The 17,970-nt window shown below is 41.7% G+C and overlaps 1 protein-coding gene across 3 annotated transcripts in view; it reads right to left on the reverse strand.

The window, feature by feature from the left end:
• The window catches only part of IFT80 (intraflagellar transport 80), a 92,049-nt gene that overhangs the window by 43,765 nt on the left and 30,314 nt on the right, over positions 1-17,970 (reverse strand). For all 3 annotated transcript variants that reach the window (XM_031957594.1, XM_031957597.1, XM_031957596.1), the window contains 3 exons: positions 5,291-5,400; positions 1,232-1,321; positions 255-392 (listed from right to left, as the gene is read on the reverse strand). In XM_031957594.1, coding sequence (XP_031813454.1) covers positions 255-392; positions 1,232-1,321; positions 5,291-5,400 — 338 coding nt within the window. The remainder of the gene's footprint in view (positions 1-254; positions 393-1,231; positions 1,322-5,290; positions 5,401-17,970) is intronic.

Raw genomic sequence — 17,970 nt, forward strand, 5'->3', positions numbered from 1 at the left:
AGGATGTCCTTCACAATTAAACATGTTCAAAGGAAAATCTTTCCAGAAAGGCAGAGATACTAAAGAATGTTCACCATTCCGAAAACTTTAAAGAACTCACATGGTCCTATGAAGTCTAGAATTAAATAAAGCATTACACTGAGAAATCCAACCAGATGCATGCACTAAAAATGGTTTTAAGCTCTGTATATTTTATGCATTATCAAGAAATGTATGTGACAGTATGTCTGTGGTTCGTCAGAAGTGTAACTTACCCCTGTTTTATCACACAAGCGTAAAGTATGAAATGATCCCACAGCAAATAATTCTCCATCCGGAGCCCAGGCAACTGAGGTAATAGGATGCTCGTGAGGCTGGGAGCTATAGAGCAGACGACCGTAACTATCCCATACCTATTTTAAAAAAATAAGAAAGCCAGTTTTTTTTTTTCACATTTACCCCTTCCCCAATCATATAAATGCAAGTATTATTCCTATAAGTTATCAAGTTAAGCTTTAGAAACAATTATCTTTTTATAAAACTCATTTATCAATAGATTTTACAGCATATATAAGAAAGAGAACCAATTACATTCTGTGGAATGCAAATGTTAAAAATAAAGGTGTATTTCATGACCCTAAAGAACACAATCATTTTACTAAAAGGGTTGGAAGAGCATGAGAAATGTGAGACAGTGCATATAAATTGAACTGTTATTAAAAATGTAAGCTATCTTGAAAGAAAATAAAGCCTCCTTAAATTTGGCTATACTTTTTTTTTAATGTTCAGTTTGTGGCTTAAAATTTTCATTTCTCTTACTTAAGAAGAACTCTTGTCAATGCTGTTTTATTTTGATTACTTTTCCTCTAATTATACATATAGTCAGTCTTCTTCCCCACACATTTATTCTTGTCAAAAGCTAAAGGTTTCCTTATGTTTACTGTCTCAGTGGGTTTGACTTTAATGACACAAATGTACTGATTTAAACAGTAACTAAAAATGGAAACAGTAATTACAGAGCTATTTTATTAGGCCAATTTTTTATGTCAATAAGATTGTGGATGTAAATTAGGCATTCTGAGAGGTGCTACTCAAGCAAGTAATACTTATTATAGCATGGGGTAGAATTTCACCCAATTATTCAAGTTATGTGGTAGGGTTAAAGTTAGGGCCTTTAAGGATTTGGGGGGGAGTGTTTAATATTTCAATATTAAATACTTCCAATCCTATGACAAAGTTAATTGTTACATACCTTATATTTACAGTCTTCACCAGCAGACAGGATCAGATCATTGACTGAGTTCCAATCCACTTTTAAAATAATTCCATCATGAGCTTTCCACTGCGAAAAAAAACAAAAGATTTATAACTTTAAGGGTGATGGATAGTTTCCAAAATAAACATTTTGCAATAAATTAGTCATCTTACTAAGAGAAAAAAGGGAGGAAGGAGGACTCTCTTTTTGCTTTCTATAGCCTAAGTTCTCTGGGCTCACTGTCCTCCACCAATGTCTACCTTGGTCTCCACTTGTAAAAAAAGGCTGTCACCTGCCTCAGAATGCTGATTCATAAGGCGCCCAGCAGAAGTGGCCTTCTGGACCAAACTATAAAGGCCTTTAGTCTTTTCCAGAAGAAGCTAAGGGGGCACTAGTAGATCAGAGGGAACCGTCTGAGCCAAACTCTCTTAAGAAATTTTCTCCCAAATGGAGCCATTGATCACAGATCTGGCGGGGCTGGCGATGTTCAGACTTCCAGGAGAAATGCCTGGGGTCTCAGAGCTGTCCTGCCTTTGGACCAGGCAGCTATAATAAAGCACTATTTTCTTGCAAGAATGTTCATGCAGCTATTTTTTAGGTGCACATATCATAAAGCAGCCACTGCATAATCCATAAGTTTGCATGTATTTCCCTAAAAAATCCACGTACGTTTCAGGCTTCTGTGATCAGTAAATAGTTCCCATCTTTCAAGGTCTGGGTGTGTTTTATTGAGGGTCAGTCAGGCCCTCAGAATTGATCCCAAGAGGTAGTTGGGGGAGACCCCCACACAAGCACTGCTCCCTGTGGTCCCTTCATCTCTCCCACTGATGTAGCTCCCACCTCTTCCTCCTGCTCTCTGAGAAGCTCCGCTAAGGGGGACTAAGTAACAGTCCTGGAGGCGAGGAGCTCAGAAGTGAGTGAGCAGACCCTGCGGACTTCTCAGAGCATCTCCCCCATGGCAACTCTGCCCCTTGATCACAACCCTGCCCAAATCCAGCATGGAGGACCCTCACAGACAGTCCCACCCAAGGGGGTGTAAAGTCAGCACAAAAGGCAACAATTGCAAATCGTCAAAATGGCTTGCAAAGCCCTTCAAGCGCTGACTTTAAAATGTGCAGAATCTTTAAGTAATTATAGCCAGGAAAGGAGCAGAAGTTTTCTTTAAAAGGAGGCCATCTCTGCAGAGAACAGACAGAGCCAAGATGGCCACTGGGGAAGCAGCAGAAAGCAACCAGGCCGCCAACCTTGGATCCCTAGCAGAGTGGCGGTGGGGACAGGCTTTGGTTCAGAGGAAACACAGAGGCAAAGCTGCAAGTGGAAGCACAAGTGGGAATCAAGGAGCGAGAAACCCTGAGGAGGCCTTTCTATGGACATGGCCTGAGCCATGTCCCAGGGACTGAGCCTGAGCATGATTCTGCATGAGGAGAAAGTGGGGAAATAGAGTTAGACACAGAGACAGAGACAGAGAGACAGAGAGAGAGAGGGTGGGGGGGAAGGGAGGGAGACAGAGAGAGAGAGAGACAGAGACAGAGACAGAGAGAAAGGGAGAGAAAGAGAGAGAGACAAAGAGAGGGGGGAAAGGAGGGAGACAGAGAGAGAGAGAGAGAAAGGGAGAGAAAGGGAGAGAAAGAGAGAGAGAGAGACAAAGAGAGGGGGGAAAGGGAGGGAGACAGAGAGAGAGACAGAGAGAGAGAGAGAGAGAGAGAAAAACACATGTGTATCTCTCTATGGCCCCTTTAGGAATTTGATATATACATATATAGTACATGTATATTTTAAGGAATCTATGAACAGATGAGAGAAAAATTCATATTTTTTTAACTTATCTCTAACTTAAATTTAGCATTTCATTTAATTTTTAAAAAACATTATACAGAAAAGGGTCTATAGATTTCATCATATTGCCAAAGGGAGCCATGATACAGAGGTTAAGGACCTCTGACATAGACTTGTTAATTGCTTAGAATACTGAGGGTCAAATGATGCCCTCACACACCCAAGATGAGTCAAGAGTAAGGATTTGGTCTGAAGTTTTAGACTCTGCTCCAAGGTCAGCTCCCACTCATACATACCAAATGTCCCAAAAGTCTTAGTGCAATTTTAAACTTTAACTTTTAATAATTTAAGAAGTATAAAGGTAATAAACTTAAAAACATTTAAAAGCTTAAGTAAAACTTTAGAATACTGACATGTTTCTTATTAAATTTCACCAGAAGCAAGCACTGTTTTGTGCTTTATAACACTAAAGTCAATTTTTGAACTCTGTAAGAAACTTTCATCAGCCTCTGCACAGGGACTGAAGGGACTGCATTTGTAATCCTTGCCTCAAGATCATCCAAAGAATGAGAGCTGATGCGTAGGTGACAGTTTGGGGGTGACCTCCAAAAAGTCAAACAGAAATTGATCAAGTGATCGCAGGGGTCTAGGAAGAGACCCTCTTCTCCTGATCCAAAGGCCTGAGAAAGCGTCCTGCAGAAACTGTCACACAGGCAGTGCCTGACAAAGACGGTCGCTGTTTTGTTAAAATTTAAAGTATACTGTTCAAAATTTGCAACATCAAATAAGTACAAAAGTATTTTAAATAACCAAATAATTTTTTTTTGGAAATTTGGAGCATGTGTAATTAAAGCTTCAAGCTGTACCAAGCCATGGAGGACCCCCATATAATCAAACATTCTCTTCTTCCAAGGAAGCCTGGGCAGAGTTGCTGAGCTAAAGAAAAAGATTTCTTCAAAAGGACCACGTCATCTCACTGCTCCATGCCTTGGTGAAGCTAACTCATGTCACATCACCAAAGTGTCGATTTTAAGGCAACAGTCGGCTCTCCAGGGGATCTTTTAAATAGGAAATTGTCCAAACCTAACTAAACATTAAGCTAGACACAGCTTGGAATACAGGCAGGCAGGAAAGGAAAGAAAAACTACCGGCCAGTGCCCACTTCAAAGCATACTTCTAGTCACATCCTGGGAAATCAGCTCCCCAAGGATGGGTGCGGACTCCACGAACCACGAGGGAGAAGGCTTATGTGAGCTCAGCTTCCACCGAGACCTCCTCCACCTATCGATGTTTCCTAATTCCCTCAAAGTTTCGTTCATATCCCTCCATTAGAAAGCAAACAATGGGAAAGAATTTTTTTAAACATACACGTTTTGATATCTCATCTTTAAAACTATGATGTGTATAATAAACTCACTAGCTAAACTTCCCAAAAGTATTTAAAAGGGAAAAATGGAAAAAATAAAAAAAACAATGGTTTTCATTACAAATGAGTTATAGGGCTACAAAACAATTTTCTCCAATGAAAATCAGATTAATAAAATATGGTTTCCATTTTCCTAAAACTACATTTTAAAGATATCTACTTACAAAGAGACAGCTCACCCGGCATCATCTATATGGAGCCTTTCCTGATGCCCCCTACTTCTCCCAAATACCTTTTATTTCACCACTTGGGAAAGACTTGGATATACTTACTTCATACTTGGCCAGCATACATCTCTGGCTTAAACGCACAAAGCTCACTCCCAGCAGCCCCGGTTTTGGGCTCTGTCTTTGTGCTTGGTACACAATAGGTGCTTAAACATACTTGGTGATGGAGTGATTTATTACCTAACAACACCTTGCTGTCAATAAGGTGCCATTAAGAGTAAATATCGCCAATATTTTTAGTACCTCATGAGACTGCCAGAGGCTCAGATACAATCACTAACCAACAACAACGAAGGTAGGTAGGAAATCTAGGCAAGCATTGTTAGAAACTTCTCATGGAAGTCCAATTTTGCTGTATCCTACTCATGTCCAATTTTTTTAAGTCCCCACTGTGCCAAACTGTGAGAACTTATGGTTCACTACTATAATGTTAGCTAGAATAAAGGAAAATCCAGAGCCAGCAGTATCTATTCCTGCAATAAAGGCTACTAAATTATTGCAATAAAGTGTCCATCTCACAGTTGTAAAGAGATCACCTAGAAGAAAACAGCAACAACCAATATATTTCTGCCCACTAGTCCTGGCAGTCAAGTTCTTACTGCAATTCTGCTATTATCTAAATAGTACCTGTAAAATTTTAGCATTTGGCTGAAGAGGTTTAATAATCAGCTGCTTCCCTGCTGTATAAAGGACTTTTTCTGAATCAGGGCCCCATGCTACTGAGTAGACTGGTATGCCTGTAAGAAAAAGAAAATAACATTGATGAAGGATTGGGTTTTTTGGGGGGAAAGGAAGAAAATGATTAGTTATACCCAAAAATAAAACTCTTCATAATTGAAAAAGTTATGGTGGGAAAAAACCAACAACTAATAGTGTTAGCTCTATACTTTTCATTTTTAATGGCGCCTTGCCTATTGCCTTACATCCTACTTTTATATGACTTATCCTGTCATGGATAAGTGACAATCTACCTCAAACAGCTGACAGATGACAAGTATCTGAATGATTTTTATCTGGTTCAGGCAACCTAAGATTTACTCAAGATTTTGAGATTCCTAATGAAACTTTGTCAAAATTAAATTATGTTCAATTTGATGAGAATCCAAAGAATGCTGTTGGAAAGACCGTTCATCCATTGCAACCTATCACACAGGGCAGGACGTGTTGACTTTCAAGTTAGATTCTTCTATAAAAAACAGCAACTTGGATCCAAACTCACCCTCTAGTTGGTTCTCCTCCAGCTGCTGCTTTCGGTGCACAGGGCAGCAACATCGCCCAAAATACCAGTCATTACCTACCCTTCTAGTGGGAAGAGATTGTCCCCCATTTCATTAACAGGGGCTTAGGATAACAAGAGAAGAGAGTTTGTTCTCTATGAGCTCTCCCTTTAGATCAAGGTCTCCGTGGCAAAGACCCCCACTTTACAGGAATGATTTTTGATGGAGGTCTATTTGGCTTTAACACTAAAAGAGAGCCAGGAAGGTTCTCTGTAGTTCTAACCTTCTACATTCTGTCCACCATGATCCAGTGACACAATTTCTTCATGGTGGAGGCTTTAGGACCATACTTCACAGGAGAGCTTTTAGTCCCTCCGGTCTTTCTCACCTTCTGGGTCCAGGGACTGTGGCCTCTGGTGCTGTTCTTCCCACGACCTCTGAGTAGGTACTCACTGTCCCCGTGCCCACCCCGTTCCCATCTCTATTGCATCTCTCCTCCTCACTGTACCCCTCCTGATTAAGCAATGGGCTCCCTCTTTGGGGACAGAGTCTGTGGCCCTTCCTGGTGTCCTCAGTGCACAGCCAAAGCCCACCACAGTCACCAGAAAAATGCTCTTTGACTGAATTTGCCAACCTATTACTTTCTTGATTACCTAGTATATTTTGGTTGGTGCTGAAATGTAAGTAGAGCTGATAAAATAAACTAGTAGACTCAGATGATTTTAAAAATTTTTGCATTTTCTGGAAGAATGTTCAGCATCGAATTAGCTAGTTTTTCTCCAAAGTCTGCCTATGCTACATGTCTATCTATCAGTTGGTTAAAGTATTAAATATAACATACAAAGCCTTAAATCTGTTATATTTATAAAACTGAGTTTTTGGAAATTGTCCAGAACTCTTTAATAATTACTAAAGATGAATATGAGGGTAGGAAAAGATAATTATTTCTCATATACCCATATTTCTAAAATGTCTTTACTTTTGGTTAAATGAAATTATAATGTTTGGGGGCTTTCTGACAAATTACGAGACTGAAATGTTTAGTGGCGGTTAATCACATAGAGGATTCAACAGGTAACTGAATAAACAAGGAACAAAATTTAATAAGACAAAGATTTTTAAGCTGGTACCTTGCCTCTCTCCCTTCCCATTTTCCCCTCCTCATTACCCTTCTTCCTTTGCCATGGCCAAAAGGTCAGTTCAAATATAGGAAAAAACAAAACAAAACACTGAGCATACAGACTTTGAGCCCTGCCCCTCCCCCCGCCAAGTTATCACAAATTGAATCAACTGGAGCAATTGGTTTCAACAGTCATCTCAGCTTGGACGATGACTATGGAAGAAGGTAGGTTATACTTGCAAAGTAGATGGGATGAAGTCAAGAAGAGAAGGATATAGTGGATGGAATAAAAAGTTAATGGAACGGGCAAAAGAAAGAAGGGAATCAGGAAGCACATGCATGGGCTTAGACAAACTCTGGCCTTAAAGTCAAATCCTGCCCAAACACACTGTAGATTGAGAATGGTTCTGACATACATTTGTTGTTGTTTGGTCCTTTTTTGTTTGTGTCCATCTCTTCATGACCCCATTTTATGGTCTTGGCAGAGATACAGGAATGGTTGGCCATTTCCTTCTTAGCTCATTTTACAGATGAGGAAACTGAGGCCAATAGGGTAACCTGCCCAGGGTCTCACAGCTAGTGAGGCTGATTTCAGATTGGATTTGAACTCAGGAAGAAGAGTTCCTGTCTCTAAGCCTGGGGTTCTGTGCATTAGGCTACCTAAGTGACCCCCTTTAAATACAATAAGACTTTTAAAATATTTTTAGGAAATTCTAATATGAGGACTGTACAAAACCAGCCAGGAGTCAGGGCCAAAGCTGTCTTAAGGCCTTGTCCACCTAAGGAAGCCTAAGGGGACAGGCTGGACCCAGCCTGGGCTCTGCTGATCCCACCCCAAGTCTAGGCTACAACTAGGCAGCCGGAACAAAACTCTTGCCACACTCCATTGAAGCAGCGCTTCCTTTTCTATCTGACAGACTGGTGAGGTCACTTGACTCTCTAGAAAAGAAGGGCCAGGAACCAAAAACGCCAGTGGGAGAGTTCCACACTGTCAGGCTTTCCAGAAAATACAAACCACATTTTAGGTATTTAAAATGTAATGTTTAGATATAAAATTAGATTAAAAAAAAAAAACTATGGCATGATGGACAAAAAGTGAATACTGGACATCGGAGCCTCCTTCCTCCATGGGCTTAACTCGGGGTTGATGAAACACCTGCACTCAGGAAGGGATGCATCCCCACGAAGGGAGCCACAAATGAATGCAGCCCTTCGGGCGTGATGAGCAGTCAGGCCTAGTGTGAGAAAGGGAGTGAGAGTCTAAGGCCCTTTTAACTTGCCTTTGACAAGGACTCCTGGCTGGTCAGCCATGCCACCAGCTACCTAGTTCACAAATTTCTTGCAATCAACGCCACTTTTATCTTTCGTGACACTCTGAGAATTAATTTCATGATGATGAAGCTTTAAAAAAATCATATTCCGAGAAGATCCCAACACAGCTGAGGGATGAAAGCAAATCGCCTCTGGAGGAAAAAAGATCTCAGATGTGGACTCCACACTCACCATAGGAACCTCACAACCCTTTAAAGAGAAGGGAAGGATCTCTGGCTCCCTGCGCTGAACCACGGCCCCCCACAACCTCCAGCGGCCTTCCAGAAGAACACTGGCTCCTGACACTAAAAACTCACATTTACAGAGAACTTCAAAGGCAACAGTGTGCCTCCCTCCCCAGAGAGTGGAGTCACCACCACCACTTTTCAAATGAGGGATCTCAGGCTGCAAGATCTGAGAGTCATCTGCCCATAACTCAGAACTGGGCCCTGAATCCAGGTTTTCCAAGTCCACCTCCAATGCTCTTCTCCCAATCCCCATCAGCATGACTTGACGCTCCAAGGAGCATGGAGTCTGAAAGCCAGCACCTCACACCCATAATCAGGGACAGCTTTTAGAAAAAATAAAACAGTAGTGAAAGTTGCACCGCAAGTGGCAAAGTTGAAGCAATCACTTAAAAGACGGTGAGATGTCTTTAGATAAAGAAAATAAGCATATACTATCATGTTCATTTCTAACTCAATGGAATTTAATTCTCTAAAATGAAAAACTGATCTACAATTTTTTCTTTTAACATGTGACTTTCCCAATTTCAGAGTCATATAATGCAAAAATTATCAAATTTCCTTATTAACTTGCTAAACTATTGTTTATAGTAATAAAATACCATCATTTTGATGGAAAACTATTGGGCATTTATTTTTAAAAATCATTTAAATTTTTTCTTGATTTTTTTTAACTATTAGGATTTTTTTTTTTGCTTTATGTTCCATTTCAGTTAACACACTTAACTACATCTTGTTTTTCTAACTTTGTACACTAAAATCATGTGACCTTTTTGACATTTTTTAAGAAACCACATGCACCTGGGGTTGGGTTAAATGTCAGACCCTTATCTCTCTGTAAAACAAATTATCTAAATTCTTTCAACCTGTGGAAGGCATTTTAAACCACAGGAGAAGAGGCAAAAAATGTATTTCAGTTGTTTTAAGGAAGTACATAGTTCAAATATACCATGTTTTTCACATCCACACTATAAAGAGAAAGCCCCCATTTTTTTCAGTTTTATGAGGCCAGAAATGAACTATTTACTATTAAGTGTATACAATGAGACATATCATGAAGTACTTTTCAGTCTTTAATACAATATTCTTTAATTATGCTGTACTGCTTAAGAGTGTAATAAATTCAAATAATCAGATTTTCCCCCTGAATTCTACTTTAGTTTTTTTAAAAAGTCTCAAAAATGACAGTACTTTTATTTTTTGAAAGATGAATTTATGTGACTAAAAACAGCAACTTCTGGTGCACCCCATGCTGTCTCAGCCCAATCTCCTGGACCATTGCCATCTCTAATAATTCCAATACACTCCTAATGCTGACTCTGGACACTACAAGACCCTTCATTTTCTCATCTTTAAAATGAGGAGAAGGATACCCTCCATTACACGAAGGTCCCAAGATTAAATAATATTTAGCAGAACTTAAAAAACCACTCCTTTGAAAGCTGGAAATCCATGTGTGAAGTATATAAGGCTGGGCTTGGGCTTAGGCCTATGTCTAACTTCTGCATGGGGACACCCCCTTCACCAGCACAGGTCAGTCAGCGTCTTCGCTGCTATTCAGGCTCTTTGAGGATTCCCTAGAACACAAGGGGGTATGACTCGTCTCGGGTCACATGGCAGGCATGGTCATAGAATAATCCTTAATTTATAAAACGTTGGAGTATTATCTATGAACACAATAGCATTTTACAGTTTTCTTTAGATTTTAAATCGCTCAGTTCTTCATAAAAGGTTTAATGTTGTTTTTCATAAACATTCATCTCACTAGCAATAGTAAATAGCAAAGCCACGTTCTTGTGAAAAGTCCAACTTTTATTCTTGAAAATCACGAGTTAGAAAGCATGTGTCGATCCCAACGAATAGGGACAATGCTTGTGGTGTGGTCCTTGTTAGACAGCGACCTGCAGCTGTTCTCCGTGTGGCCTGGAGCCTGGAGGAGGGGCAGGGGATCCCAGAGCCCAGACACAGCATCAGCATGGGCTTTCCTTCCTCTGCTTCCAGGCTTCTCTGCTCTGCTGACCTTGAGAAAGCCATGGCCGGTGCCTCTCAAGAATGGCACCCTCCCCTGCCAAGCTCAAAGGTTTTTGTGTTTCCAAATCCATCCCTGGGAGGAATTCCTGGCCTGGAGAGTCCTCCACCATAGAACCAACCCATCCCCGGCGGTCCTTGTCATCTGAGGTGAAGTCAGACCAGAGGTGGTCATCCTGACTCAGGCACCAGGCACAAGTAAGGATGGGAAGAGGCAAGGATGGACACAATAAAATGGAAGCGGAGGACAAAGTCTGAGGTCTGGCCCCAGGCCAGTCGGAGAACAGGAAAAACGGTCTCATCCGTCTCCTCTTCAGGAACTTGCCACTCATTTCTCAATCCCTCCCTGGCAATCTGGCTTCACAGAAACTCTTCTCCAAGGGCACCGATGCCCTTTTAATTGCTCAATCCTAGGACCTTTCCTTTGGTCCTTCATCTGGACACAATAACTGTCCCCTACCTGCTCCTCCAGGACACTCCCTCCTCCCTGAATTCTCTTGAATCCGGTAAAACTCCCAAACACGCTCAGTCCACAGTCTCCTTTGCAGGACCAGCACTTTATTCTGTGATGTCTCTTAGTGATCTCATCAGTCCCTGTGGGTAAACTATCACCTCTATGCAGGTGATGCAAAAATCTATGCAATACTATGTGTCAGATTTTCTGCAGTATTTAGATCAGTTTTGCTAAATTGTTTTTCCCTCCCTTATTATAAGGGAGGGTAAATAAGAGGGGATACACTGGGAAATGTGGGTGATGGAAAAACAAAAGAGAACAATCAAAATTCATTTTAAATATACTAAACATACTAGACATATTATGAATTAGTTCATATTTTTCTCCCTGAATTATGAGGCTAGTTCAAACTGTATCATTTCCTATAAATTCCACTTTTACAATATCTCACCAATTGATCGTCCTCCCCCACCTTTGTACCTCAACAACGAGGCTCCTTACAGATCTTCCCATCTCTCCTCCTAGCCCACTGCTCAAATCCACTTTTTACTACTACCAGAAAAAAAAATCTTTCTAAGAAATAGATCAGGTCATTTCACTTTTCTGTTCAAAAATTTTAGTGGTTTCCTCTTGCCTCTTGAATAAATTCAAATTTCCTGGCTTGACATTCAGTGTTCTTCACATCTCAGCCCACATCTCCACAGCTTTATTACTCCCCTGCATGCACTCTGCCCTTCAGCCCAAAGGGATGAACCTCTGAAATGACCCCATGCTACAAAGCGCAAGCTACTTCTATACACCATGAGCTGCTTTCTAGGTCTACAGGACCTTTCTCCAGGCGCCCTCTTCTCCCTCTAGAAGACTTCACTGGGTGACTCGTCAGCACCCGGGCTTTCAGTACCAGCCCTCTGCAGATGGCTCTTGGATACACTTATCGAGCCTTAACCTTTCTCCCCTCCATTCTCCTATTTCTAACTGCCTATCAGATATCTTGAAGTTGACATCCAGCAGCCATACTCAACTTGTCCCCAAGTGAACTCATTCTACTCTCCCCTTGACTCTCCCTCTCTTCCTGACTTCTCTATCCTGTCAAGGGGACAACCATCCTCCCGGCCATCAAAGTCATAACCTGGTTTCCTCCTCAACAGCCACTGTCTCGATGGAGAAAGTCAGTCGGCATCTTTGTACCCTTCACACCATCTGCAGCCTTCTGAAGGTGAAGGCAACCCCCCCCCCCGATGGGGTCCCTATATGGGCTGATGTACAGGTCCCGCCGCATGACTAGGCAATCCTCCTGTGCTGCCCTCATCCCCTCACCAGGAATCCCACCCACCCTAATGGTCTCCCACTCAGCTGAGACCCGCTTCAGAAAATGGAGGCCCTCTTCTCCTATCACCCCCATGCCTTCTGCCGAGATCCCCTCACTTAGGCAGCCCTAATGCCTCTGCTAACTTCCAGCCTCACGTTCCCAAGCAGGGTCCAGCAGATCCCTCAAATTCCCCATGACCACAATTGAGCTCACCAACTTTCCTTAAGCCTGCCCTCTTCCACATTGGCATTGGCCCCCTCAGTCCATTTCCCATCCTCACCCCAATCTGCTGCCAAGGCCTGCCACCTTTGTGCTACCTCTCACCCAGACCCCTTTCTCCTATACCACTATATGCTATACTCTAGAGCAGGGGTCCTCAAACTTTTTAAATAAGGGGCCAGTTCACTATCCCTCAGACTGTTGGAGGGCCGGACTACAGTAAAAACAAAAACTTTGTTTTGTGGGACTTTAAATAAACTTCATAGCCCTGGGTGAGGGGGACAAGCGTCCTCAGCTGCCGCATCAGGCCGCAGGCCGAAGTTTGAGGACCCCTGCTCTAGAGCCTATAATAAGGGTCCCGATACAGTCGTTCAGTTCAGGTCCATCACCCCTTTCCTCTAGTCCCCTATTGCGTCTCTCAATGCTCCTGAAGCGTGGGTCCCCCTTTCTCGCTCACAGACATCTCCTTTCTCTCTTGTCCCTACACACGGCCGCCCTCCTCACCTCAGACTTGGACTGCTGCATTACCTGTGGGGGTGGGAAAGGAAGGGGCTGTCCCTTTCCCACCTGCCCAGTCTTCTCAGAGCTCACTCCCTTTCCCATACAGGCCCCCACCTGCTCCCCAACCAAGCCCTTTCGCTGGCTCTCTCCCTCCTCATCTCCAGCTGCCTGCCTATCTGACGTTCCAGGGAATCTCCCGCCTCTGTGCCTTCTCTTTATGGGCCCATCCTGGGCGCGTCCACTGCCTCTCCCATTACCCTATGAGTTCTCTGAGAAGAGGGACCTTTTTTTCCTTCCTCTGTATCCTCAGCATCTGAGACACAGTTGATTGACTGTCGCCCTTCACTCCCAAAGAGGACCAAAAAGACATTACTGTGCTGGGGGGCAGCAGCGTGTGGCTGACCTCCTGTGGGCAGGTATCTGTGCATTCTTTGTCAAACAGGCCCTTGTTTGGCAGGGGCAGGATGAGCCAAACCACCTGTGCTGGGCCTTCAGCATCCAGGCCTTCTCCTGCCAGGTGATTTTCAGACTCCTCCAAGGAGAACTCAAATGGAAGCGATTCAGTTTACACCAGTTTGGATCGATGTTGAAGAACATCAACCGACAGATAAGGAGTCAGGAGAGACAGAGGAAGGCAGAAAGGTCCGGTTTAGTGGGCTACTGAGCAGAGGCTGTGCAAGCACAAATACGCTGTGGAGAATGCTGAAGGGAGAGAGCTCCCCACCTCCAGGGAGGGTAAAGCCAGCAGTCTACAGTACCCATAGTTAAATGCTGCTCTGAGTGCTGTAAATACAAAGACAAAAAGGAAAAGAACTCCAGGAGATTGGGAGGATGGTAATATGATTCACAGAATGAGGGCTGTTGCTTACTTGGGTGGTTTTTGAGGGGCAGGTGGGCAGGAAAATAAATGTTTAGCTTTGCAAACGTTGTGTTTGAGATTTCAAAATATCCAGATATCTGACAAACATGCTGTTAGGGGGACTATAAGACTAGACTTCCCACATCATCCTCCTAAATACCCCTGAAACAGGTTCAGGAGGGAGTCAAAGGAGGTTTTCACTGAGTTGTTTCTTTTTTTCCCAGTCATATACAACTCTCCATGCCCCATTTGGGATTTTCTTGGTAGAGAGACCAGAGTAATTTGCCATTTCCTTCTCCAACTCATTTTACAGATAAGGAAACTTGAGGCAAATAGGATTAAGTGGCTTGCCCAGGGTCATACAACTAGTAAGTGTCTGGGGCTCCATTTGAACTCAGGATGATGCATCTTCCTCACTCCAGGCCTGGTACTCTATCCACTGTGTCATGTAGCTGCCTTTTTTTTTTTTTCCATCAAGTTTAGTTTGCTACTATTCTTCAGCATCCTAACTGTAGAAAAATAGGGAACCACTACAAAAGCAATCCAGGAATGATTTCCTCAAATTTCAATGCTGTTCGATAGGTATAATCTTCATAATACATTTTCCCATTAACAAATAACTGCTATTGCCAACCCTTTATCTATTCATGGAGGGCAGATCTGGGATCTATTTCTAGCTCTGAGGCTGTGTAATGAGACAATTTCATATTCTTGGAATAGAAAATATCTATTCCATAAACAACACAGCTACACCTTGCTTTGAAGATGATGACTGAATCTTGAAACTAGAATATATTCTTTTAAGAGAATCTATCTCTGGCGCAGAGATAGAGCACCAGCCCTATAGTCAGGAGGACCTGAGTTCAAATCTGATCTCAGACATTTAATACTTCCTAGCTGTGTGACCCTGGGGAAAGGGAGAGAGGGAAGGAGGGAGAAAGGGGGAGGAAGAGAGAGAGAGAGAGAGAGAGAGAGAGAGAGAGAAAGAATATGAATGAGAATATCACACAGTAATGAAGCAGTGAAACCTAGAGGAAGAGACAGGTTCCAAGCAAAGAGGACGCGAGTTCAAGCCTTGTCTCCGGAGCGTGATGGGTAACCACAGGCAAATCATCTCACCCAAAGGGCCTGAAGTAACTCTGGCAGCCCCTGCCAACCTACATCACCGGAGGGATTTCCTCACCGAGGAGCTCCCTAACTCAACGAAGTCCCCACTCTGAGTCCCTATCTGCCTTCCCCCTCACAGTCAATCATTTTTTGAAATTACTTTAGAACATTTGTACATGTGTATTGAACACCATCTGACAAATCAGGACATCTGATTAATAGGAAACATTTTACTTTAGAAATGACACACGCCCCAGACATGCACACCAAGCTGCATCTCCATATCTAGACTCCACTACAACAAAACACAGACATTAAGACCTAGGGTGTGTCCATTTAGAGAATTGTTTGATGGAATTAAAGGGACATGCTGGATCTCTCTTCATTTATACAATTTTTAAAATGGGATTCTGTGAAATAAGAGCTCTCTCATTCCATTTCACAGATAAAGAAAAGAGAAAAGATATCCTACTGTTCTCTGAACAAAAAAGATTGTGTCTACTTCTTCCATGATACATACGATGGTGAATAATTCCACTTCTAAGTTCATGTCATTCTCTCATCAACAAGAAATCATTGTGTACTTACTCTTTGCCAAGTATACTTTAAAAAAAGGCAAAGGAAGTTGCTATTTTTCTTTTTCAATGTTACCTTTATAAAAATAACTGGAAATCTGATGGAAATCCTCCATTTATTTTTAAAATTTGTAACATAAAAATGCATTCATAGATAAGACATGGAAAGGGTCCACCTAAATCAAACCAACCTCCTAATTTTACAGATGAGGAAAATTATTCCTCATTTCTGCTCCTGTTCTCTTCTGAAGGGTAATTATATCATGGCGTCACCTTCCTGCTGTCACGGTCCTCTTGGAGAACGGAGGACAAACAATAACAACAATACATAAACAACTGGAAAACGCAAAAAAGAAAGGGAAGACTTATTTCATTTTTCATATGGTCTGCATACTTATTAGGGACAAACCAAAAATGAGGTTCCAAAAATAAGCTATTCTTTTAGAAACCCTCCTTTCCTAAACTGTTCCAAAACTGTTTTAGTTCTTCAACTTATATTTTACTTTCAATTTGAATTTTTTCTTAAAACAAGTATTCAGACTCTACAGACTAAGAAGTTACCTTCTACAGAGCTTAACTTTCAATAGACTGAGGAACTTCAACACATCAGAATCTGTAACAAAATTTTAGAAGCTTGTAATGAAATTGGTGCTTTCAATGAATTTTCAGCAGTAAAAGGCATCTCGGGGGTGGAGACTATGACTGTAAAATATTGCCTATATTATCAAAATGGGTTGACAGCTTGTTCAGTTTTGCTGTCTTACTTGCCCCGCCCCACTATAATTTTTAAAGCTATTTCTTACAATAAAAGGCTTAAGGGGATGGGGGGAATACATACAGAAAGGAAGATGATATGAAAACAAAGATAGTAATATAATAACCATTTTTAAGGAACAAAGATAATGAACATAAAAAGAGGTAATTCTGATTCTCATCATCCTTGGGGGGACATTTTTGTTATACTTGTCAAAACAATCAGTTGACCAAATTTTTAAAAACTCAACGCTTCTTTCAGAAAAATTGAGGTCTTAACCTTTTGACAAACATGACTCTAATCAAAATAATAAAATAATAAATATTACAAGGGTCCTTTTTATTTTTACTCAATTTTAAGTTTTGCTATTTCATTTTTTATGCCAAATTTTAGTTTCACTCCTATGGGTGAAGGATCTTTTCTTCTTCTTTACTGAAGCCTCTAGGATCCAATCCTCAAAGGTCTTTCTAAACTTTATACTCACTCAATCTCAAACTTCTGTATTTTATTCTTCATAATTTCTTTGGCTTTAAGACCAAACTTCTGAACCAATCAATATTTTTCCTTATATGGTTAGTAGATCACAAACCTTCTAGTGATGTTTTCATAAAAATAAACAAAAAAGGATACAAATCATATTTTAAAATTCTGAAAAATTCAAATGCCATAATTGCATACAAAATAGCACAGCTATTTATTTAGCAGCCAAAAAGGAGGGGGAAAAACAAATTTCCAAATCAACCAAGAGGCAAACTCAAATTGAAAACACTGTCAAATTTAAGTTGTAATTGTGGCATTTCAGACATTTGATTAGAGTATTTTGTAAAAGACCAGAGTATTTTATTATTTCTGTAAAAACTACAGTGACACATTTGAAACAAGCTCAGTCAGAATCTTACAAGATTTCCCTTGAGTGAAAGGGCACGACCACTGCTTTTTGTTTGAAAAAATGTCTGGTTGTAATGTTGTATTCTGTGTTGGGAGATATCTTCATTACTATCTGTGTGACATAACACTTATCAACAAATTTTAGAAAAAACCGTTAGGACGTGACCCCTAGTCCTTAAACTCAGAGTTAGCCATCTAGTAGACGTGGGCATGATAGCAAGGGAAATGTCCATGGTTGGTGAAATAAATGCTCAGTGTTTACGACTGCAAAGTAAATTATGAAGAAAACCCTTTTAGAACAAGGGAGAAGTCCTTTAGCAACAACTAAGCAATAATCAGGATTGATTTTCCATTTCCTCACAAGGAAGCTCTCCTCCCAATAGCCTGGCCACCATTACCTGGTGCCCCGGGGAGGGGTCAGGAGGTCACTGCTTCACCCAGGGCTGAGAGTCCCCAGCTCTCAGCCAAAGGGAGCCAAGATCTCCAGGGGACGCAGCCGGACCCCAGATGACAAAGAGCAGGATCACCTGCCCCTTCTTTTGCCTATCTTGCTATCACAGTCTGTGCGCTCTGGCATTGCAGACCTGGCGCCCGCAAGGCCTTCGGGCCCTCCTGTCCTGGGGCTCTCCTTTTGCAGGCACAAAACTGAGGTCCAAGAGTCCCTACCCAAGTTAGGCAGGCAGCAGGCGACGGCAGTCCCTGCTTGCGCTGCGGGCACGC

Source organism: Sarcophilus harrisii, chromosome 3 (genome assembly GCF_902635505.1).
Source record: "Sarcophilus harrisii chromosome 3, mSarHar1.11, whole genome shotgun sequence".
Lineage (NCBI taxonomy): Eukaryota > Metazoa > Chordata > Mammalia > Dasyuromorphia > Dasyuridae > Sarcophilus > Sarcophilus harrisii.